This window comes from Catharus ustulatus, chromosome 22 (genome assembly GCF_009819885.2).
Source record: "Catharus ustulatus isolate bCatUst1 chromosome 22, bCatUst1.pri.v2, whole genome shotgun sequence".
NCBI classification, from domain to species: domain Eukaryota; kingdom Metazoa; phylum Chordata; class Aves; order Passeriformes; family Turdidae; genus Catharus; species Catharus ustulatus.
In genome coordinates, this window is record NC_046242.1 from 4,958,016 (window position 1) to 4,982,673 (window position 24,658).

Consider the following 24,658-nt stretch of genomic DNA (forward strand, 5'->3'; position numbering starts at 1 on the left):
GCCACAGCAGGCAGTGAATGGGAAGCCACTCGCACATGAGGGATTCCTGCTAATTAACTAAACCAACCAGGGCTCGCTGGGAATCTCCAGCTCCCCTTCATGCTGCTGGTTATGTCAGTGACTTCTCTCTCTGTTCCTCCTTCAGTATTGAACTTTGTCAGATCAATTATTAAATAAGAAGGAGAGTGTTTTATATCACTGGCTTGAGCAGCAAGAGAGCAAGTGCTTTGTCATAGCAGCAAAGGCTCCAGATAAGTGTTGGGAGGATGAGAGCTGGAGTGTGAGTTAATGGAAGTCTGAAGGCACACAGCTCACTCGAGGAGTTGTAAGCAGCCTTGGGATAGGCATGTAACAGGAGAGGGGTTGACATGAGGCGGTAAAAGGGAACTTCTTTCCTTTCTTCTTTTTTTTTTTTTTTTTTTTTTGAACTGTCCTGTTTCTGTCTCGGTTACACAACGTGGGCTCTGTTCAGCGTGGGAGTTTGCATGCAGAGTTCCTCATGTAAGGGCAAGAACAGAAAGCTGGGGATATAATTGATCTGTGTGACAAACCCATTTTGAAAGACTAGAAAATGCTAATTATGGGGCAGGAGTTAAAGATGCATCAATCCTTTAAAAAACCAGAGAAAGCAGGTGAGCTGCCAGCCCCCCTGGGAACAGGGTAGTTAAATCCAGGAAGGATTTTTCAGAGCCAGGGTAGTCAAAGCAGGATGGCTACTGCAAAGCCATTCTTCATCCTGATGCCTGCAGTGAGGGTAGGAAGCTTTTCATTTGAGCAGGCTGTTGCTCAGTGCCAGGTCTTGTCAGCCTGGTGTCTGGAACCAAAATAACTGATTTGGCTGTAGCTGTCGTTAGTTTTGTTAGGGAGAAGATCTCTGAGAACATGACAGCTGTAGATTAGGAGGACCTTATTTTTGTATCCCTTTGGATTTGGCTGGGTTTAGTCTCCTGTAATTGCCAGGCTCTTGCTGTATATTTGTTTTAATGAATTAATGAATCTCCATCCTTAGGTTTTTACCCTGCTGCTGCATGGGATACCTGTCTCCTGGCTGCTTTATCCTGCTCAAAGCAGAGCCCATCAGGTTTCCCTCATCCTTCTGCTGCTCTGCTTCTCCATTTCTCACTGATTAGAATAAAAACTGGGCTGTGGGGGGCGGATGCCCAGCAAGGCTTTTCCCCTCCCTCCTCCCTGCAGCACTTCCAGCCTCATCCTGACACAATCTCCTCTTTCCCCCATGCAGAGACCACCACCAACAGCTCTGAGCTGGAGAACAGCACAGCCTCAGAGCACAAATGGCCTTCCTGCAACGCCCAGGATGAAATGCTGAACTTGGCCTTCACCGTCGGCTCCTTCCTGCTCAGTGCCATCACCCTGCCCTTGGGAATTGTCATGGACAAGTACGGCCCCCGCAAGCTGCGCCTGCTGGGCAGGTGGGTGTGCAGGGCTCCAGGGTGGGTGTGCAGGGCTCAGGGTGGGTGTGCAGGGCCCCAGGGTGGGCTCAGGTGGGGTGTGAGGGCTCCAGGGTGGGTGTGCAGGGCTCAGAGTGAGCTCAGGTTGGGTGTGCAGGGCCCCAGGGTGGGTGTGCAGGGCCTAGGGTGGGCTCAGGCTGCTGGGCAGGTGGGTGTGCAGGGCCCAGGGTGGGCTCAGGATGGGTGTGCAGGGCTCAGGGTGGCTCTAGGGTGGGTGTGGAGGGCTCAGGGTGGGTGTGCAGGGCTCCAGGGTGGGCTCAGGGTGGGTGTGCAGGGTCCCAGGGTGGCCCCAGGGTGGGTGTGCAGGGCCCAGGGTGGGCTCAGGGTGGGTGTGCAGGGCTCCAGGGTGGGCCCAGGGTGGGTGTGCAGGGCCTCAGGGTGGGCTCAGGCTGCTGGGCAGGTGGGTGTGCCGGGCTCCAGGGTGAGCACAAGGCTCAGCTCCCACCCTGGCCGGGTGCTCTGGGCTCCCTGCAGCCTTGGGAAGCATCTGAGGGATGGGGCTGGGGATCTGCACAGGACAGCAGAGCAGCTCTGGGGTGATTTCAGCCAGCACAGTGAATTGCTCCATAAGGGAAGGGCCTGGAACTCCATGTCCACACTGCAGCTCTGCAGTGCTGCTCTGTGATCCCTGTCCAGATGGAGCCTGGAGGAAGAGCAGAGTCATTTGTGAGTCAGGGAGGGTAGCTTTCTCCTTGGGCTGGGAGCTATGTCCTGAGAGGCACAAAACCAAGATGTTACATCATTGTTTGCAGGCTGGGGAGTTAACTCAGGGATAAACATGTCCTGTTGCCTTTCCCAGGGCCCTTCTCTTCCATGTGGTGTGTGTTGCTTTCTGCCTCAAACAGCGAGGTTGTCAACTGCTTCTGTCGTGGCACAAAGGGATTAGTGACTTTTGGGATCAGTGGACCCCAGCACTGTTTTAACTGTCACAATTTTAATGCAATGAACTTGATTAGACACCAAACTGGCCTGTGGGCAGAGTGGGAAAAACAGGGCAAGTCTCTGAGTCAGACCTCACCAGAGAGGAGTTGAATGCTGGGGCTCAGGACAAAGGCTGCTGCTGCCTTTGGTCACCCTGAGGTGAGGACTGGAAAAACTGTGCTGGAAAACCAGTGGGGATTTGGGTTCAGACAGAGCTGTGTCAGTGCTGGGAGGAAAGGTTCCTGCCCAGCCCTTGTGCAAGGCTTGCCTGTAATACTTGTTTGCCAGTAATACTTGGGTATTTCCCTGGATTTTTCTTTCCAGCTTCCCTCCCTCTTAGAGAAATTGCCCTGTGAAGTGCTGAGGGAGGTGGAAGCAGCTGTAATTTACTGTGGGTAAGGCTGTGGTGAGAAACTCATGGCTCTGGTTCCCTTTCAGTGCCTGCTTTGCCGTGTCCTGCGTGCTGATCGCGTACGGGGCCAGTAACCCAGACTGTAAGTTGGCATCTTTCTGCTGAGCTGGGAGCATTTCAGGGCTGTGGTTTGGGCTTTTTGGGGAAGCAAAGTTCAAACTGTCACCCCCCAGTGCTCCACTGGGGTCTTGCTGGGGATAGAAGCCAAGCAATGTGCCAGCCTGAGGGAGCCAAGTGGCTCTGGGAAGGGCTGGTGTTTCACAACACCAAGGGGAGAGTGTGGCAAGGGCCAGACGTCTGAGATAGCCAGGTCTCTTAGTTTTGTGTTTGGGCAGGGTCAAGTCCTGTAAAGGAGCAGTTCCAAACGAGTTCATGGCTTTGTCAGGGTTGGAAAAGGGGTGATAGCACACAATGTGAAATTGGCTTTTTTACCAGAGGTGGATGGAGCTTGCTGCTCAAGAGCAGATAGTGAGATGACACTTTGGATTGTTTGCTCAAGTAAATCTTTCTTTTGCAACCCATCAGACAAGCTGCATCAGCAAGTCTGTGCACTAGAGCAAAGGAACCCTTCCATCCCACCCTGAGCTGTGTCCTGGAGGAGAGCCCTGTCCCTCCCTCTGTGTGCCTGGGAGATGGTGCTGGCTCAGGAGCAGTGTGACATGTCCTGAGGGTGTTGATCCACTGAGGTTTTCACGTGTCAGACCAAAGCCCTCAGGGCTCTGTCTCCTTTCCCTCTGCACCCCAGTGGGAGCTGAGGGCAGGTTTTTATTGTTGCAGCTCTGTCTGTGCTGATATTCATTGCCCTGGCTCTGAATGGCTTTGGTGGGATGTGCATGACCTTCACATCACTCACGGTAAGTGAAGAGTTACTACCTGACTGTTTTATCCCTCCCTGTGGCTGCAGGCTGGGCTGGCAGGCAGGAACAAAGTGGATCTTCTGCCTGTGGCTTGAATAGCACGTGTTTGTGTTTGGTACAAAGGGTCAGTCACCCTTGGGAGCGAGTCCTTGGTTGTTATTCTAAAGCTTGTTTTCCCCAATCCTTTTATTTTTTTTTCACCTGCCTGTTACATCTCAGGTGAAGGTGGGGAGAAAAAAAAGGAAGTGTTTTTGTTTAGGACTCATAATGTGCCTGTACATGCAGTGCTCAGCTGCTTGGCACAGGCTGGACGTGTGTTTGCACTGGATTTAGCACTGACACAGTGCTGAAGGAATCAGCAGGGCACAGACCCTTGCAGCTGGGTATGGCCAGCTTTCTGCAAGCACAGCTTGCATCTCACCCCAGGAACATGGTTCTTCTTCATCACAAAAGATTTTTGCTTTTCAGAAGGGTGAGAGTCCCTCACAGGCTTCCTTAGAAATGCTGAGTTGTTGTTGGGTGTGCACAGCCCACTTGGATATGTCCAGGATTGTGTGGAAAGCTTTGGTCAACAACTGTCAGCTGGATCTGTACGTTTTGGGGTTCTTTCTGCCTGGAGGCAGAAGCAGTATCATTCTCCAAATAACTGCTTTATTTTCTGCCTCATTACCCTGATTGTTGTCAGTGTGGCTCAAACAGGGCTGGGTGGAAAGGCGCCCAGAAAACAAGCCTGGGAAGCACCGAATTTTTTAATTTTTTTTAATTTTTTTTTTCCTGAACTGTAGTTGAAAACTTTCACATTTGCACTGTACTACCTTGAACTTGCTGTTGAAGTAAAACTTCCTGTTGAAGTTACCTCTAATTTACCAGAGCTTAGACACTGGCTGAAGTCCTGAGACCTCACTTTGGCAGGGGCTGGCTTTAGAGAGCACTCTGTGTACTGTGGTTTTGCTGCTGCTGTTGCTTTCTTGTACTCAGAGCTTTCTGAGTACTCAGAGCTTTTTGAACTCTTGTGCAGATGTTGTTCTCTCTTTCATTTGTGGTGTTCTTCACTGGAAACCTTGACTGTGACCCCAAGGAGCTGTGAGGCAAATGCCATCCTGCTTCAGATAAAAACAAGGAAGAGAGGAGCATGTCAGTAGTGCTGTGGGAGAGGAGAGGATTCCCATCCTGCTGCTGCCAGCATTGATTATTGTCTCTCTGGGTGATTATTAAGGGGTCACAGATTATTTTAGAATCACTGGTGATGATAGGAGTGAGGGCAGGAATAGATTGGGTGTGCTGTGCTGTGGCTTTGAGCAGCAGGAGTAAGCAAAGCCACTTAATAGTGCCCTCATTAGTGAGCCAGTTCTGCAGTGCCAAGGAGCAGCAGGAGCAAGGTCAGACCTTCCAAGAGGAGATCCAAGCCTGGAGGAGGTCTGAAGGAGGCAGTGATGTTGAGGTCACACTGATGCCTCAGGTGGAATCCATCCCCTCTGTGTGCTCTGCAAAGAGCTGGGGTGGCTTCAGGCCTGACTTCTCCGATTTGCAGGCAGGTGTAGCTGCTTGTGCAGCTGCACGGAGGCATTTGGGTACCTGGGGCGTGTGAATGTGATTAAAAATAGCCTGAAGTGGGAGGGAAGCACTTCTTCACCTGCACCCCAGCCTAGCTGTGCTGTACCAGCAGTTAGAACCAGCTGTATTTTGGTTGCTGGCAGCTTACAGCTTTACCATTCTGCTTGCAAGCTGCACTTGGTGTGTCAAGAGGCATCTTCTGCTGTCACAGGGTGACGTCTTGTGGATTCCCTCCAGCTGTGGCCCCTGGGGACAGGCGAGGGAGGGACACAGGGACAAGCCCGTGGCTTGTGGGCTGTGGGTGACGTGGCCTGAACACGCTGTGCTCCGCCTTGTGCCTGGGAACGCTGAAAGGGGACACTCAAAAGAGCTTTGGGGACACTCAAAAGAGCTTTGTAAGGACGTTGATTACCGAGGAGATGAGCCCTGCTGGTGCTGGGGAGCTCAACCTGGCTGCCACAGACGCTGGCTGCTGAGTGCACACGAGTCACAGCAAGGTGACTCCTGCTCCTGCCAGCTGCAGGTGACCCGAGGTGCTCCAGGAAATGGGTCACACCCACTGCTGCAATGGTCCTTGGCCACCCCAGGCAAGTTTTGGTTGCTGCTTGGTGCCAGGGTGTCCCTAAAACCCAGCCTGTGGGGGTTCAGGTGTTGGCACCTCCCAAGGACATGGTGTGATCTGGTGGCAGGGACCCTGAGACAGGGATAAAGGGGATCTCTGAGGATTAGAGCCTGGGACAGTGCTGCACAAAGCTTTGCCTCTTGAATTTAAAGCCTTTTTCAGCAACAAGTCCCCAGGGTATCATGGAAGCACATGGCAAGCTGTGGAGCCAAAACAAGCTGCTGTTCCTGGGTGCCTGGGCTGTGGCTTGGAGAGGAGGGGGCAGCCAGCAAACAGATCCCAGTTCTGGGAACAAGGTCAGGCTGTGCCTGTTGTTAAAATGCAGAGGGGAGAGTTCTGCCTCGTGACTTGCTCTTGGCCAATATAAGTGAAGATTGGAAATGGAAACAGATCTGTGCTGGTGGCTCTGACAGCAGCACAGGAATCTGGCGCTGGTTCTGCTCCGAAGCTATTTCATGCAAAGGAATAAACATGTGTGATAAATTACCACAAAGAGCCTTTTATAGATTGTTCTCTGTCCTGTTTTCCTTTCAAAGAATTACAGCTGCTTTGCTCTGATTTTCTGCTGCAAACAGCCCCCTTTAATCGGGGGGAGGATATCTCTGTGTAGGGAATCTTTGCTTGGAAATATTAGGAGAACTTAGGGCTCTGTGAGCTTTTGTTTGCTGGAGAATGGGAACAGGAGTTTCCATATGCTTTGGGCAAAGGGGCAGTTTGAGGTTTTCCTGCAGAATGTATTTTTAGTGTCTGTGTAACTTCCAAATACACCCCCAATAGGGAAAACAAAGTTTAATTGAACAAAAATACCATTTTTCAGTAGTTCTCAATGCCTTGATTTATTTTTTTTTCTACTGTTCTTTCAAACTTTACTTGCAAGAGGAGGGAAACAGGGTTTGGTAGCAATGCTGTTCCATCTTTTGTATATGGAATATCTCCAGGGAAAAGCTGGAAAACAATATAAATTATTATAAACTCACTGTAGGGCAGATGAGGAAAAAAAAATATCTGCAAGAGGAAATGATTTATCAGTTTAGGATTACAGACCTGCAATAAAGGATTCCAGTAAAAAACAGTTACGTGTGGCAACATTCACTGAATACCGTTGTGACAGGGCATAAAGTTAATGGTACATTGAGTATTAGTGACCTTTAAACAAAAGGCTTAAGCGTTTCTGTCGTCACAGGTCTTGCAGAATTGGAGCTGTCATACCAGAACGGGCAGAAGTTAGTGGAGGAGTCACTTCTGGCCTGGGGGGATGAGATCAGAATGAGGATTAGCTCCTTTTTGGTGGCAGAAAAACAGAGCTCACTTGCTCCGTGGCTTGTGTTTTTTGTTGGATTTTTTTTTTACCCCTCCTCTCTGTGGTTCATTTTTTCCAATGCTTGCTACTATAAAGACAGCATGAAAAATGACTTGGTAAATATTGCATGTTATTTTTGTAGCTGGTCTTTAGATGAGACCTGCACAGGCAGTGCCAGTGCTGGCATAGTCTGAGAGGTTTCCTGGCCTTGAAGGAGTTTTTTTTTTCCCCTTCATCTCCCCTCTGCCCCTCCAGGTAGTCCCACATTTCTCTCCCTTCCAAGTGCTCAGTCTTTGCAGTTTGCTTTGATTGGGCTGGATAAGACATTAAATCTCTTCTGTCCAATTTTTTTAATCTGGCTGCTTGCTTGGTGCCAAATTGGATTTTAGGAAATCTTTAGCCTTTCTAGGACTTCTGTCCCCATCAAGGCAGAAGCAGCTTTGGGTTCTTCTGGTTGTGGCTGCCTGTTCTGTGTCTCCAGTAGCCCTCGGAGCAGGAGGAACCACCTGCAAGTTCCTTGCCTGCTGTATAAAAACGGCTTTTTGTGGACTCTGGATCTCTGGGGAAAACCAGCCCAAGCCAAGAAGCAGCTGTGTTTGTGCAGCTCCTGCCCTGCCCTGAGCTCCCCAGCAGGAACAGCAGTTTGGTTGGAATTCCTGGATATTATTTTAGTTTTGGGATGAAGCAAATGCCCATCCTGCTGACAGCACCCAGCCTCAGCTATTCCACTCTGCAGATGCTGCTTTCTGGGAGTGTGTAAATTGAGGCCAGTGCTTCCAAGAGGAGATTTTTCAGTGCCTGGTAACAGACCTTTGGATCCTTGAGCCGTTTCCTGTCTGCAGCTCCCAGGAGCAGCCTGCTGGCAGCTCTCCCGCATGCGGGATCACGATGGGTGTGGGGATGCTCTGCAGAGCAGCTCAGCCTCCTCCTCCTCCTCTGGGGTTCAGGGCAGCATCAGGCTCAGCACATATTGCTGCTGCTGCCCAGCCAGGGGTTATGTGAGGACCTGCAGGCTGCAGTGCATAGGAAGCTCTGCAGTGAGATGATAAACAGCCAGATGGGTCCTGCACAGGAATACTTGCCTTGTAAACACGCCGTGACACAAGCCAGATTTGCTTGCCTTATATGCTGCTCCTGGGAAAGATGGGATTGTTTTTCAGCCCTGCAAGGGGAGTGTGATGGCAGCACTTGCTTGCTCAGGCTGATATTTTCTGAATCATTCTGTTCAGCAGGCTCTGCACAGAGGAAGGGCTGTGCTTTCAGTCCTAGAAGGCATCTGCAGTGTCCTGCTTTGAGGCCCTCTGAGGCTGACGTGGTGGTGATGCTCAAGTGAATGTGGGGACTAAGTGACCCAAAAAAAAGGAGGTGGGAGGGAAATCTGCCAGCCTGCAGCAGCATCTCTGCCCATTGACCAGCTACTCTCCATAACCTGACATTTCTCCCTGTAATTTCCAGTTTCCAGGCCAGCTTTAGTGAGTGATGAAAACTTGTTCACGAAAACAGAGAGATTTTATTTTCCCAGGAGGGTAGGAAGCTCTCCCAGCTGTTTTCTGCCTTTGGATCTGGAGTGGAAGCAGGTCTGGTGAGCCACCCTGGGAGTGATTTTTGCTGTTCAGGTGGCAGAAGTGTTTTCTGTGAGCTGCTGCTGGCTGTCCTCACTGAGAGCTTTGCTTTCCCAACAGATCCTTGCAGAACCAGCCTGGTCTGCTCTCAGCAGTGCCAGCACACCTGATGGGAGCCCAGGCACTGAAGTGGGTGGCAGGAGTAGCAATGTCAGGTGTTGCTTGCTGCAGAGTTGAGCAGTAAATCCTTGGATATCTGTTTGTGATTCCTTCCCTGCACCTAGCTCTGGGATAGTGTGCTGAGGCATCTGAGCCATCCCAGTGATGCAGAAATGATCAGCAGAGTCTGCTGCCACAGAAGGGGATGGCTAGAAATGGAAATGGCAACAGCAGCACCGTTTGTGTCTCTGCTCCTTCTTGTTATAACAGGAACTTTCTGGTCTGCTGCAGAGGATTTGGGTGCTGACCCAAGGTGCATAAACAAAGCAGGCAGTTCAAGGTGTTGCAGGGTGTGTTAAAGGCTGCAGCCTGTGTCTAACAACCCTTCACTAAACAGAGAATTTGGGCATGTTTGTGGGAGAGGAAAAGTGGTTGGGGGCAAGGAGCTCTTAAAGCACAACAGCAAATGCTCCTGTGCTGAAGGTGAATGATGCAAAATATGCTGTCAGGCTGGAAAGGAGCAGTGCCAGTAAGCACATAAATCTCAGATTGTAGACATTCCCTGTCTCTGGAGACACCAGTGCAACCTGCAGAATAATATCTTGAAGAGCTAAGTCATGCCTAAGTCAAACTGGCTGTTTCACATTCTGGTGTCCAGGAGAATTAATCCTAAATGCCAATATCTTCTTGAGAAAGCCTCGTTCCCTTGGCAGCAATCTATTTCAACTGATTTTTTTTTTTTTTTTTCTGTCCCCAGCTGCCCAACATGTTTGGTGACCTTCGTTCCACGTTCATTGCTCTGATGATTGGCTCCTATGCTTCCTCTGCTGTGACTTTTCCAGGAATCAAGGTGAGGCTGTGGCATCAAGGCTCGTGACTGGTGGTGTTGTGTTGGTGTTGTGCTGCTGTCTTGCCCCATTTAGCAATAATGTGGCAAGAAAAAGGGACTTTTTGCTAAAGCACTTTTTTTAGGGATGTGCAGTTGTAAGATTCAGTTCCTGTCTGTATTAGAGACTTCCCAAGTGACTGTTTCAAGAATGCAGCAGATAGAAAATTTTAAAGTAGAAGTGAAAAACTGAATATTTTTTTAGAAAAGGTTGCTTTGTTAATCTAAGTTGTGTGTATATATATATATATATATTTATTGCACATATGTATATTTTATCTGTGTGATTGTCCCCAGTGGTTGGCTTTGAACATTTTCAGGCACATAGCACTGAAGGGACACGAGGTGGTCACCTGTGTAGAGCACCTGGTTCTGAACCACGGATGTTTCATTGCAGCAGGGAAATTCCTGCTGGTTTTGCAACAAGGTCCTTGTAGCAAAATTGTGACAATTTTTTTTTTGTTGCCACTTTTGTTACCACTGTTAACACTTTTTGTTACCACTTTGTTGCCACTGAGTTTAACCCATTTTAAGTGGATCATGATGTTCTTCTTTCCCTGTTCCTCTCAGAATTCATTCTAAGAATACTGAGAAATCCTTTTGCCAAAACAATATTCCCTTGTGATTTCCAGGTTATCTATGACTTTGGGGTCTCCTTCATCCTTATTCTGCTTGTCTGGGCAAGCTGTGCAGGACTTGTTTTCCTCAACTGCTTCTTCAACTGGCCCCTGGAGCCTTTCCCAGGACCAGAAGACATGGACTACTCGTAAGTCTCCAGGGTTAATCCCATTCCTGATCCTCTAGGAAGGGCTGGCACAAAGGATTTAGAGGAGTAGACAGGGAACCCCTTGCATGTTGTTTATTGCTGACACCTCTTAGGATGAGGATTTCTGCCTGTCACTAGCATGTGAATACCTGTGGGGAGTGGAACTTTCCAAACTGTGGGAATTACAAAGGGAAAATGCTCTGTTCCTGGTCATAAGTATTTTTATATTGATTTATGCCAAGTTGGTCCAGGGAAAGTATCTCAGCGTGCTCTGGATCCAAACCATTGGTGGGTCTGTAATGGAAACCAGTGCCTTAAATCCACAAACAGCCTTTCTGACTCCTGCAGCATTGCTGCCTCTGACTCCTCACCCTGTGCTGCAGCTCTCCTGCTCTTTGCAACCCAACAGGGTGAAAATAAAGTTCAGCTGGCTGGGATTTGACCACAAAATCACTGGGAAGCAGTTCTACAAGCAGGTGACGACCGTGGGGCGCCGTCTCAGCGTGGGGAGCTCCATGAAGGGCCCCAAGGAGCCTGCAGCTTTGCAGGAGAACAACAAGCTCTGTCTGTCTACAGTGGACCTGGAAGTGAAGTGCCAGCCTGACAGTGCAGGTGTGGTTCTGGGGGTGCCCCAGGGTGCTGTTGGCCTCCCTGCTCTGCTCCAGACCTGTCTGGGAGGGAGCAAGAGGTGATCCAGGTGTTGCCAGGGCCTTGTGCCAGCCACCAGGACTGGAACATGAGTTGAGTTATATAAAGACTCCTGTCCTTGTGTCCTTTCCTGAATATAAATGGTGCAGCCAGTGGTGGGGACAGCACATGGGAGCTGGTGTGGCTGCAGGGGGACAGGGCAGGTGGTCACTGCTGGCTCTTGGTGGATTGTTGCCATCATGACCAATGGCATCACAGAATGGTTTGACTTGCAAGAGACCTTAAAGATCATTTCATTCCCCTCTTCTACCAGAACACATTGCTCAAAGCCCCATTCCAGCCTGGGATGGTGGAAACAAATGGTTTGAGGCTTCTTTTTGTCCTAATCCACTGAGTCAGGCAAGCTTCTTTCCTGGTTCCTTGCCCCAGTCACTGGTAGCCAAACTCCAGGCACCTGCAGCTGTTGATTATGGGAGCTTGTAAGGCACCAGGTGAACTCCTTGGAGCTGCCACTGCCACTTCTAGCCAGGAGAGGATCTACTTGGGCACAGGCAAAATCGTGTTTTCCAGGGGGTACTGCCTCCTTCAGAGAGTCTGTTATTCCTTCTGCAGCTACTCCCTCCTTCATGAAGAGTGTCTTCAGCCCCATCCTGTTGCTCAGCCTTATCACCATGTGTGTCACTCAGCTGAGGCTCATCTTCTACATGGGAGCCATGAACACCATCCTGGAGTTTCTGTCTGGAGATCCAAGTCAAGGTAGGGGAACCTCTGGAGACCTTTACCTGCTTCCTTGGGGCTGGGAGCTGACCCAGATTGGGTCAGGGAAGGCAGAGCAGCTGATTACTCAGCACATCCTCTGTGTAGGGCAGTCCATGGTGTCCAAGTGCACTGACAGCTGCTGGGAGGGTCCAGGGCAGGGCTGGAAGCAGCCCAGCACAGAGGGGCAGAGAGGCAGACACTTGAATGTCAAGCTAATTTTAGCCCTGTGTCTGTCAAATGCTGCCCCATGTTATTCCCCCACACAGGCAAGTAGCCCCTGGGAGTGGAATATGATAATTTTTATTTAAACTGGAAAACCTATTTCATCAGGTATTTGCTTAACTTCACCCAAGCAAGCAGAGAATCAGAGCAGCTGACTCTCATGAGTAATGGTTGGACTTGGTGCACCCAGGGGTGGGAGAAGTGAGGTCAGAGCTGGTTTTTGTGCAGCTTGGTGGGTGCTGGGGGGGCTCAGGGGTGTTCCCTGTGCTGGACTCTCTGCATTTATAGTTCTGATGGAGTTCATGGAGCAAACAGGAAAGAGTACATTAGTTTACTGTCAAAAATACCCAGGATTGCAAAACAGAACTTAGCCTTTTTTTTGTTTTGTTCTTGTCCTTTGTAGTAAGATCCAGTTTGAACTTGTTAAATCTGGATTGCATGAAGCTGATAAATCAAGAGGCACTCTGAAAACAGGAGTGAGCTCTGGGGGAGGGAAGGAAACTCCAAGTGCCCTGGCATTCCCTGAATTGTTTTGTTTCTTGTGCCTTTGACATCCTGCAGCATTCAGCTTTTTATCTGCTGGCACAGGAGCCAGCTTAGACATTAAACAGTAAAACAGGACACACTTCACACTGTTTCCTTTTCTGCTTACCTTGTAACTCTGACATTGCTTTTTAAAAAATTATTATTTATTTTTACCCTGGCTTGCTGTACTAATTTAATTTTCCTTTCTTTCCATCTCATCCCCTCCTTGGAATTTCAGAATCAATATTAACTACATAAGCTGCCAATTCTGCTTAGCTCAAGCTCCTTGCTAGAACAGGGATTGTGCCCCTGGAGTGTACTGCAATTTTTCTGTGCCACCTTTAAGATTTTTTCCTATTTTTTTCCCTCCTCCCCCCGAGTGTAGCCTGGGCTCATTGCAGTGCAGTTGCTGTCTTGGTGTTTCCATGGCATCAGCAAAACAGTGGTATTGTCTGGTCTCAGCAGTGTCAGGCTCTGTGTAAGAGCAGTTCCAAGGCACGTGCAGCTCTCTAGAAATGTAATCTGTGTGTGCATCAGGAGAGGATGGGATGCTGCTCCCTCACATTCTTCCTGCTCCCTGCATTTCTTCTCTTGGGTGGGGTTTGCTCAGGGAGCTCCCTCCACCTGCAGCTGCCCTTGGGAACACTGAGTGAGGGAAGAGAGCTCAGTGAAACCCTGCAAGTGTTAGAAGAAAAAAAAAAAGTTAAATATTCCTGGGATTACAACAGGAGAGAAGGATGGGGGGCAAATCATGCAGATGAGTAGTGAAGGTTAATTGCAGTGAGGCACAGTGTCCTTGAAAGTTCTTTCTGTGCAGGTTCTGGTGACTTAAACCTGTCAGGAAACCAAAAGGTGGAGAGAGCAGTCAGCCTCTGGCTATTTATCTGCTGAAACCCCCCAAAAGATGAGGAGGAAGCTTAAGGGCTCATTCTGTAAATTATGTGTAATTGTGTTGTAGGAAGGCAGGGGAGTGTAGACCTGCTATGCCTAGAACCTGAAATTTGTCTGTATCTCTCATAAATTGTCACCTTGCTCTCAGATGCGGTGATACTGAGAAACCTTGGGGAGAATCAGGGCTGGAAAACTCAGCTGTGTGAGGTGCTTGCTCAGGGTAGTTTTCAGGGAAAAGCATCTAAACCAGGGAATGTAAAGGCTTGTGCCCATGTGTGCTTCCTTTCTTGCTTTTTCTCCTTGGGAAGGAATGGTTTTGAAGATGACAGATAAGCTGAGGGGTTCTTGTTTTGTAGCAGCTACTGTCTCTCCTCTCCTCTTGCTGTCCCAATAAATTTCACTCCCTAATTCGAGCTGGCCTCTGCCCTTGTTGTTTAGAGCCTAAGATTAAGTGTTCAGGGTAGCATAAAGAGGCAAAACATGACAGCATGGCTTGCTCCTTACCCTCTATTAAAAAATAACCAGACAACAGTAAATCAGCTCCTGCAGTGTTCATAGAGAGTGATGCCACCTGTTTCTCTTGGCTGCAGCAGTTGCTATAATGAGAGGGGATGTGGGGTCACTTCAGGGCTTGTCTTTGTGGGAGGAACAGGGCCATGAATGTGAGCTTGGAAGTTCCTCTCAGCTCTTTTGCCAGCAGCTGGAGCCAGGAAAAGATCACCAGGTGCCATGCTTGGGCACAGCAGAGCAGCCATGCTGGGGTTTGCTGCCCTGTGAGGGACAAAGAGGCTTGTTGGAAACTTTCTCTCCATTACCAAGTGGATTTTGGTGGAAATCCTGGCTGGACTGCTTTGACTAGACTTAAAAATGGGATAGAGAAATTAAAATTTAAGCTGTTTTGCTTACAGGGCTGTAAGTTGTGCTCTGTGCTGAGAGAAGCAGTTTCAGAGCTACATCCTTATTTCAGAGCTGTGGCACACCATGACTCACCAGCCCTTCAGTGTGGTGCCTCAACCATCACGTGGGCTGCTGAGAGGAAGTGGAAAAAAGCCTTGCAGGGTGGGGGAACTGCTCAGTAACAGGAGGGGACAATTTCTTCTGAGTCCGCTGGCATCAGCTTTCCCTTAGCAAGCCATGGAGACACTTCTCTTATTGTTAGCACGAAATTTTCATCACTTTGAGCTTTTTAACAATTGCTGGGAAAGGCTGTGATTTTTTTGATGTGAGTCTCCTGTCCCCTTTCTTCTGAACTTGTCCATTCAGCACAAACTGGGTTAGTCCTCACCTTGCCAGCCTGATTGTCCTCACTGGAGCATTCCAGCTGGAGCTGCAGCTCCCAGCAAGGCAGGAGGGGAGGTGACTAAAGCAGGTCTGACTGTGCAGCACACAAAGCTTATACAAACCTGTCCTGCCCAGAATAAACCTCACTGTTGCTAAGTGGGTGATGTGTCCCCATTTTTGGAGCCCTACCTGCTGCTGCCCAGAGAATTCCAGTGCAGGATCAGAAGGCTGAAGGAAATGTGCCCAGTATGATGGAAAGGTTGATGAGTGGCTGGGATTTTAATAAGAGAGGTGATCAGTGGGCAGGTTTTGGTCATATTTTTTAACTATTTAATTTTTTTTTTCCCTACAGTGGCTCTGTACACTTCCATTTTCGGGGTCCTGCAGCTGCTGTGCCTGCTGACAGCGCCTGTGATCGGGTGCATCATGGACTGGAGAATGAAAGAGTGTGATGATGGCCCAGAAGAGAATGAGGAGAGCAGCGCTGAGCAGTGCGTAGTGTGCCCCACACGGGACATGCAGCACCTGGCAGGCCCCCTCTGCTCTGCCTTGTGTGTTGTGGGATGAAAGACTGGAAAGAATATTGGCTCTTCAGTATAGAAAAGAAAGCCTGAAGGAAGACTTGATAATTGCAGAGGAAAGGAGCAGACTATCTTCCATGTCCACTAAGATCAGTCAAGAAGAGCAAATTTAAGTTGTAGCAGGAGAGGCTCAGACTTCCCTCCTAGCCTGAGAGTAAGAGTAACAGCACTGAAATAATTACCCAGATGTTCCTCAGCTTCCACTGGTGGAGATCCCAGCACCTCCATAGGCAGATCTGTAGCCAAACTGCTGTAGCTAGAGCTGATGTGATGTGAGCAGAATCTTGCTGTGAGTTCCAGCAGCTGCTGGCATGTGTTTGTAACTCAGGTTTTGCTGTCCTTCCAGAGGTGACAAGAAAAAGAAAAAGCGTGACCGTCAGATCCAGAAAATCACCAACGCCACCAATGCCTTTGTATTCACCAACTTCCTGCTGGTTGGATTTGGAATCACCTGTCTTATCCCTAACCTGCCCTTGCAGGTGTGTGGGTGAAATGGGTGGGGAGCTGGCAGAATGACAGGGCAGTGGCAGGAGGGCTGGGACTGGCCCTGCTGGGAACCTTCCATCCTGCTTTGGAAACCCCACTTCTAGAGCTGAAACAAAACACTGTGCAGTTTACATCTCTTGGAAAACCTGAACAAGCAGCTATAGTTAAAATGCTATTTAATTCACAATTTATTTGCACTTAAAAGTTTCTACAACTGGCCTGTGTGACAACAAATTCTTGCCCACCAAGATCCTACATTTAAACTGGGCTTGATTTAAGCTGCTGAAGGTTGGAAAAACTTACTGCAAGAAGCATAACATGGTGATGTGTACAGCAGGTTATTCCTCCATCAACTCCTGTTCCCAATGGTACCTGTGGGATTATAAACCTGTTAAAATATTTATTCTGTGGCACCACCTATTTTTGGCAGAGCAGTTTAGTGATTTTATGGTATACTTAAACACGCCTTGATGATGTAGGCAAACAGCTGCAGTTTGCTCATGGCTGCATGTTGTCTGCAATAACTTGTGGAAAATTAACTAAATGGGTGGCCATGGAAAAGCATTGTGATCCTGGCCATGGGTTGCTGGGGACACATCCTTGCAGCAGTGACAGAGGTCTTGTGTGTGTGCAGAGTGAGGAAAAGCAGTGCCTGGAGACAAGTACACATTTCTTCCCTCAGGCTGATATTTCAGGTTTTGGGTCTGGGTTTCCCAATCCTACCTAAAAAGAACTTTTAGGAATGGCTGGTGTTGGGGCCAGCCCACCTGGGTGGGTGTCTGGGATGTGACCTTTTCTGCTTTTTTTTTTTTTCAGATTCTGTCCTTCATTTTGCACACAATTGTGAGAGGATTCATCCACTCAGCTGTGGGAGGTCTCTATGCAGCTGTGTAAGTCTCTGGTTCCCTATAAAATGGATAAACGGGTTTGGGATGATGGGCTGTCCAGGGGAGAAGAGATATCAGGAATGAGGTCTTCATGGTCAGAGGGGAAAAATGATGCAACTTGTTTCCTCAGTTACCTCTAGACATAACAATGGCTGGACTGAAATCCCAGTGTTTTCCTTGTTTAGCAACAGAGATAAGCACAGCTATGTGTGGGCTTCACGTGACACTGAGCTATTGACACTCAGGTTATAGAGTAAAAACTCAAGGCTTTTTTTGTCCTGCAGTGAGCACATGTGTGCATGTGCCCAGGTAAAACATTAACATGACTGAAAACATGGCTGCTGCTCTCCTCTGAAGTTGACTTTGGTAAAACATTGCTCAAGATACCATTAGTGATGCCTCCTCCCTTTCCCAGGACAGATCACCCATCCTGTTGCCAACTTAGCAAGTTATCAATAGCTGAATCTAAATACTCTCTTCCTCATTAAGCAATGCTTTTGGCCTTGAAAACAGATCTGTCCCTCAGTGCTGGGAGGTTGGACAGAGGAACAAAGAGGAGCTGTTCTCTTTCAGGGAATCAGATCTTTTGAGGTGGTAAGGGAGCTCTCAAGACCAAGGTCAGCTAGTGCAGGTTGTCCAGGAGTGCAACTGATTCTGTTTTGAGTATCTCAGTGGATGGAGACTCCACAGCTCCACAGACCCTTTCTGCCAAAGGTTTAGATCCCTGAGTCTGGGAAATCCAGCCTAGAAACACATCCAGCACATTCTGCTTCAGAAATGTATAAACTCTTGGTTCCCTGGCAGACAGAAGCAAAATATTTGTCTTGGGCAAGGTAAATAAATGTATGTTGCAGTACGTATCACCTTACTTGTAAGCTAATCCTATTTGGCCATTTCAACTCTGGAACTTCCTGCAGTTGAGGTATTTTTTCTTAGAATGTGGCTTTTTTGAATATTTGCAGGTTTTGATTTGCTTCTTTCTTTCCAAATTTAGTTTAACCTGAGCCTTTTTAAATACTGCTCAGTCATGGAAAGAGAAAGATGTTAGATGATTCCTGAAATTTATTTTTCCATTATTATCTGATAATAGCACTTGCCAGTCAACAGTGTTGTTTAGTTTGACATAGGATTAGACTTGTCCTCCAAAAAGGAAAACACTAACCTGTTGTGCAGGTTTCAATCCCTTCCAAAGGGAGCAAATTGTTATGACCAGTTGAAAATGATTGCTCAGCCACAAGTGTTGTCATCTGGATAAAGAGGCCCTGCTTTTAACATGTAAATATCAACACTCTGCTCCCTGTGCAATAGGAGCAGGAGCTGTATAAGCACCTCCACCTGCCCTCAGAGCTGCAAAACAAAACAAGTGCTGGATCTGATATTGCAGTGCAGGAGGGAGCTCTGCACATTGTGCCTGTCTTGGGACTGTGCTCTCACGTTGGTCTGTGCTGTTGCTGGGCTGGGAATGCAACCTGACCTGGCTGATGTGAGCAGTCAAGGTGACACATAATAAAGCTGTTGCTTTCTTTGTTGACAGATACCCCTCGACTCAGTTTGGCAGCTTGACAGGGCTGCAGTCGTTGATCAGTGCCCTCTTTGCCCTTCTGCAGCAGCCTCTCTTCATGGCACTGACGGGACCTTTGCAAGGAGACCCCCTCTGGGCAAGTTCTCAGTTTTGATGGGAAAACTTGGGGGTTAAGATGATTTTTGGCTCATTTATTGGGAAACAAAAAAGGACTCCTGTGCATGGACCAAGGTTAAAAACAGCTGTAATTTTACATGTCCCTCAAACTGTTACCTTGGTGCTGTCCAGGAGACCTTTCCCTGTGTGAGTAATGACTCCATGGGCAGGAAAGGCAGTAACCCTTTTGGTGTATGGAAAGGGAGGAAGGGAATGCTTTCCATTAACAGTTAATGTGGTGAGTCAGAATTTCTCAAGTTAAAATGGGTGAGTGTACGGAAACCGAAAATTCAGGAGAGCTACGAGCTACCATTACCAGTAAATTTTGGATTGCTGATGCTAATGTCCAAAAAGCCAAATGGCTGTTGAGGGCAGGGCTAATGTGGTGTCTTGCTGAGAGTCTGGGCAGCTCAATAAAATCATGACATAGGTGGTCTTGGGGAGAATTCTGCTCTCTAGGCTACGTGTGCCCACCCCTGTTGCACTTCAAACTTGGTGTGAAACACCTGCAGCTCAAATAACCTTGCCTGTTCTGTGGAACAAGACTCCCACTGCCATAATCCAGAGTGACAAACTCTTGCAGCATTTAGCTTGTACACACAAGGTGCTCTGGGCATGTAAATATAAAAACAGTGGAGGATGTTGCCAGCACACGGAGCAGGGCGTCTCCTGTTTTGCCCACAGCTGGGTGATGTGGGATGGGCTCTGACAATGCTGCATGCATGACTGGGTTGTTGTCTTCTCTTAACCAACCTAATTTTGGTTTGCTTTCCTCCTGCAGGTGAATGTTGGCTTGCTTGGCATGAGCCTCCTGGGTTTCTGCCTCCCAATCTACCTGGTCTGCTACAGGCGCAGGCTAGAGAGAGAAAAACAGCAGAAGCTGGAAGATGCCAAACTCTTCTTCAAAATCAATGGCACTCCCACTGAGGAAGCCTTTGTTTAAACTGGTGCTCCATGTACAACTTCCCCTGTACAAGTTCCTACCACATCTGTGGGTTCTACCTGTGGTGTAAGCCAGGACTTTTCTCCCCTGGCTCTGCCAGTCTTTGCTCATCACTGGAGTGAGGGCTGGACATCATGACTGAGATTTCCTCAGATATATGGCAGGAGGAGACTTCCCCCTCCTTACTCCAAAACATGGGACACTTTTCCTTTTTATAAAGGCCACACAGATATTGTGTCTTAAATTATCCCCTGATCACACTCTCCAGCAGCAGAGAGTTTGCATAGGAATCTGGGGAGAGAAGGAATAGAGGGATGGGGGAAGAGGGAAGACAGACCATAATTTGAGTTTGCAAATGTCACGCACTGCAGTTTTCTTGCCCTCTTCCCCCAGACTTGGCTGACACAGTCTCGGATGCAAGCTGCACTCTCCTCCCTCCCCAAGGCTCTGTAATGGTCTTTCTGCTTGATGTGTAGCTGGACCCAGTGGTTTTACTGTCTCTCCAGATATATCCCTGTTTCTGAGGCAGGGAAGGGGTTTTTGTTCCTATGTGTATGAGCACAGCTTCAGTGTATTGCTAAATGTTGGCTGCTAGCACTGACAGCTCCCAAACCTTCTATTACTGCAAATGACACAGACTGTGAGCAATGGATCTGCCTTCCACACTGAAATGAAGAGCCTGTAGTGGACTGCTGGTCCTAGACAAGCCTTGAGAGGTCTGGAATTCCTCTTCTTCCCGGTTCACAAACTCACCTGTCCGTGTTTTAAACTGTCTGCAGTCCTGGAGCCTCTAAGAACTGGATCTTGTTTACCGATGAAGTGCTTTGAGACTTGTTGCCTTTTGCCTCTTGCCCCCTGACATGACCCTGGGAGGGGAGCAGCAATGTGTGTTCAGTAAAGTGGAGAAGCTTCTTGGAGCTGAGTTCTGGGGCTCCAGCTACCTTGGTGTCCATGGGCTGTGAGCTGCCCTGCTGGTGGAAAGCACCGAGAGTGCAGAACACTCCTTTGTGTCTGGTAACTGGATCCTGTGGACATGTGGCAGGGTGATGTGCTGATGTCATTTTTCCTTTAGCTTATTTACCTTGCTATGATGGTCACTAAGCTGCTGAACACCAGGTTACTGTGACTGACCAAAATGCTGCCAGTTTGGCTGTTCTAGGAGCCTTCTACAATGTTGCTGCTCTGTCTGGACAGAGCACCTGGTGATTGTATGGTGAAGCTGGCTGTCAGAGCAATATGTGTGGGTAAAGGTGCCCCAGGCCTGTTCACACCAGGGAGGGAATAGAAAGGGAATTTTTAACCTGCTTATTTTTATAGAGGTTTTCCTTGTCTGAAGCAGATTTTTCTGCCCTTAACCTTCTTGTTGAGGTCGGTGGCTCAGGCTCTGTAGCTCTGTGTCAAGCACTGCACTGAGTGGAGCTGCAGGACTGTGCAGGGGTGAGGATGAGCATTCCTGGTGGGTGCACTGGGCCGAGCTGGTGCCTGCGGGAAGGTTGGGGCAGAAATAAAACAATTCTGGAGACCCAGTGGTGGTGTTTTACTGCAAACTGGCAGGGGCTCAGACATTCAACTTGTCCTTGTCTGGTTGGAAAAGTACAACAAGCAGTGCTGTGCTGTGACCTCACCTGGCAGCTGGGGGTTAATTCCTTCGCTGGGGGGTGAAGGAGACAGAAGCTCAGCCTGGGCAGGGTTTCAGCTTTCCTGAAGAGCCCAGAGCTCCTGGGATCCCTGGCTGGTGGCAGTGCCAGCGCTCCATGGGCCAGCAGCGCCCTCTCCAGTCCCTGCTGCTGCTCACTCCTTCCAGTCTTCGGTCACTCGGTGCAGAAGGACTCGCCACTTGAGGATTTTACACATCTGTGATTTTTTTTTTTTTAATGTGTTGCCTTTATTAAATGTGTTTGTTTCAAGGCAGCCTTACTGCCTGCTGTCAACACTGTATTCTTCTGGAAGTTTTTATCTTTTGGTGGTGAGCTTTCCATCTTTTCTTTGAGCAATAATTAAGAAGGTGGAGTTTTGATTAATTTTCCTGGTCACCTGTCTTAAATACATGTTCAGAGACACACCAGCAGTGGCACAGCCTGCCTAGACTGCCAGAGGGCTTTCTGCAGATTTCTGCAGTTTGTACTACACTACTTCTAAATATTTTGAGACTAGTCCTCAGAGATAATTGTGACATGACAATGACAGATTAAGTATCAGGTGTGTGAGCCTCCATCCATTGTCTCAGTGTCCTAGAGCAGAGTTTTGTGTGCTAGCCCAGTATTACTTCCACCTCAGTTTCAGAATTGAATGTGATTTCTTTCACTCTTTTGTCACTTAAATGCCTGTTACAAATGTCTCAGCAAAATAGTGGAAGAGAGAGTGGCATATTTTAATGAAGTCTTAGTGGAGATGCTGCTGCCTTTTAATTTAGTTGCACATACTTCAAAAAATACACTTTTATTTCTGCCATCTACCTCCCTACCCCAGCTCCCAGATCCTGCCCTTTATTAGGGATATCTTCAAATCCAGTTTCATCTGATGAACTGGTGAATGTGTGTGCTTGATTTCTCTACTGATGTGCCATGGTGGTCAGAAGCTGCTGGTCAGCTGTGAGGAGTTCATGTCCTGGTGGGTACAGAGGGAGGTTTTTGCTGTTCAGGGTTGAACAGACACATGGGATCATGTTCTGGGGCCATGCAAAGTCAAACTGTGAAATTCTTTACTGCAGAATCTAGTGGGGAACAGAAGTAGCAAATTTTTAACAAAAGAGGCTGGTTAAACAATAGTCTGATGCATCCACTTACTCAGGGAGATTTTAAGTTGCTGTAAATAAGAAAGTTAGGCCAAGGAAAGATACTTGTCTGCATATTCTGTCTTGTAGGAACTGGTCAAAGCTGGAGAAAGCATGCTGGGCCAAAGTGAAACACTGGTCTGATCTAATGGGGTGAAATTTATTTATACTAGTCGTGCAGCAAACTAATTTCAAGAGCAATCTCAAATTTATCTATCAAAAACCTGCATCTTTATATAAGATGTGCAAACACTACTGATTGTGGCATAACTGCTTCGGAGCTGCACCTCCTGCAGCTCTGGGGTCAGTGGAGGGCAAGATTCTGCCGTCAGATTCTTATTAACATGGTTTTGCACAGTGCAGAAACACAGCTGGGGTGGTCATGTCACACGTGGTGGGTCAGGGGCACTTTGCCTTGTCCCTTGGTGCTTAGGGAAATAAAATTATTGGTTATAATTATTGGAGTGGAAAACAGCATTGCTGCTTCCCAGCTGAGTGTTTCCAGGACCAAGACAATTCCTGATGCACTCCCTATGTGCATGAGCCACCTTGTGGGAAAAATAAATGGGCTGCCAAAGATGAGAGAGTCACAGCAGCTAGCATCAAAAATGCATTTATCTGTATAACTCTAATGTAGGTCAATGTGTTTAACTTCTCTCATAATTCCTAAATAATGAATTAGTAGGACTTGGGGGTTTTTATGTCCTTTGTACCTCCTTAGCCTGATCCATGTGGGAAGTGCAAGGAGGGTGGCCATGGGAAAAACCTCCATGGAAGCAACCCCAGCTGAATGTAAGGAAGCAGAAACCTGACCTGTGAGTACCTCAGAGTCAAAGGTGTTGATGTGCAAAGTGATTGCACCTTCTGGAGACACTGCTCCCAGCTTCCCACATGCATTTAATATGCATTTGTATTTAAAAAAAAAAAAGAAATCACAGTGGAGAAGGGAGGGTGACAGCTTTTTGCTTGACTAATCTGTCAGAACCTAAGCCCTGTTGACACAGCCTTTACAGCACTAATGCAGTGACACCATGTCAGGGGAGCAGAGAAAAGCTGTGCTGTTCTGCTGAATAGGACACTTACACTGTGACAGTCACTGAGTAAAGCTGTGTCTGGATCCTTGAGATGAAACTGGACACAGACGTCTGGGAAGAAAAAAAGGGGCAAATCTTGCTGAGATACCAACTTAACTGCACTGCTGCTACAGCAGCTGAAATGTTCAACTCCCACAGCAAAGCCTGGCCTCTTCATGCTCTGTCTGCAAAGGAAAATTGCAGGATAATGAGATTTTAACTAAGTCTGTAAATCACTACAATGTTTTCAAGTAGGAGATTTCCCTCTTGACAGGTTGATGAATTTGGAAAATATGCTCCAAAATTTAAAGCAGATACTGTAGGGTAAAATGAATGAATTCTTTAAACTACGCATATTTGCTACTCTTTTTTTTTTCCTTTTGATTTTTTTTTTGTGCATCTGCAGAGCTTTTTGGTATTTCCTACACCCCAGTTTAAAAATGCAAAGTGCTCATAATGGCAAATAATAGCAGTAGGATTCCTGATGGGAACGGGCTGGTTTGGGGTTTCTTTTAATTAAAAACGAAAAGGCCACTTCTGATTTATAATTCACAATGTTATCTTCTCTGGAATAGCTGAAACAATGATGTGTTATGTAGCTGCAGTCTTACATGTTACTTATGAAGCCCACAGGTCCCTGTTGTCCTCCATGTGCTGCCAGCCTGTCTCTGCACAATCTGTTTTTACCAGGTGTCCTGTGCTCCACACTGTCATCCTGTTGCTGTTTGTCATTCCTTGTGCCTGACCCTCTGTCACCTGCTTTTTATCCTGGGGACAATCCCCTCTTTCAGAAAACTCTTTAACCTGCCAGCATTACCTCTCCCACCTTTTCCTGTCCACAGAATTTTTTGTAGTGTTTGTTTGAAGTGGAATTGTAAACTCCTTGGGGCAGGCCCGTGTCATCTTCTCTGTGTTTGTAAGGTGATGTGCACTCTCGCAGTACTATCTCAAAATAAAGTGATAATAAGTTAATCATTAGTTTTCCTTCTGAGGGTGAACATAATAAAAGCATTGGTTGCTTCCTAACAAGATTATGAAACAATGAATGCTTTATAGGGTGGCATCTGCCAAAGGGCAGGACCCAGGTTGAATATTTCCTTGACTCTTCTCCAGGTTAGGAGCTAATAGCCACTGGCAATTCATTTTTTTCTTCTCCAGTTGAGTTTAATCTCGGAGAAAAAACCCCAAACCCTGTAGGTGGCAGGTTGAGAATGAGATTGAGCTCAGCTCTAGTGTGAATTGCTGTCAAATAGTGAAAAATTAACAGTGTGGCCTTGGAAGGAAATGCAGGTGTCAATAGCAAAGCTGCACATCTCGGTTATCCACGCCTTAGCATGGTGATGCTAAATCTGTGGTGGTTCACTTTTCCAATCCAATAATGACAAGCACTGAAAATGCCATAA

The 24,658-nt window shown here is 47.8% G+C and overlaps 1 protein-coding gene across 3 annotated transcripts in view; it reads left to right on the forward strand.

The window, feature by feature from the left end:
- The window catches only part of SLC43A2 (solute carrier family 43 member 2), a 31,439-nt gene extending 7,212 nt beyond the window's left edge, over positions 1–24,227 (forward strand). For 2 of the 3 annotated variants that reach the window (XM_033078169.1, XM_033078170.2), the window contains exons 3-14: positions 1,241–1,430; positions 2,829–2,884; positions 3,580–3,656; positions 9,614–9,706; positions 10,375–10,508; positions 10,918–11,120; positions 11,769–11,912; positions 15,187–15,325; positions 15,762–15,894; positions 16,718–16,791; positions 18,323–18,446; positions 19,248–24,227. In XM_033078169.1, the coding sequence (XP_032934060.1) occupies positions 1,241–1,430; positions 2,829–2,884; positions 3,580–3,656; positions 9,614–9,706; positions 10,375–10,508; positions 10,918–11,120; positions 11,769–11,912; positions 15,187–15,325; positions 15,762–15,894; positions 16,718–16,791; positions 18,323–18,446; positions 19,248–19,409 (1,529 nt within the window). In that variant the 3' untranslated portion in view covers positions 19,410–24,227. Of the gene's footprint in view, positions 1–1,240; positions 1,431–1,610; positions 1,618–2,828; positions 2,885–3,579; positions 3,657–9,613; positions 9,707–10,374; positions 10,509–10,917; positions 11,121–11,768; positions 11,913–15,186; positions 15,326–15,761; positions 15,895–16,717; positions 16,792–18,322; positions 18,447–19,247 lie in introns of those variants that run through there. The other variant, XM_033078171.1, reaches the window with a different exon arrangement.
- Positions 24,228–24,658: the final 431 nt, after the last annotated feature.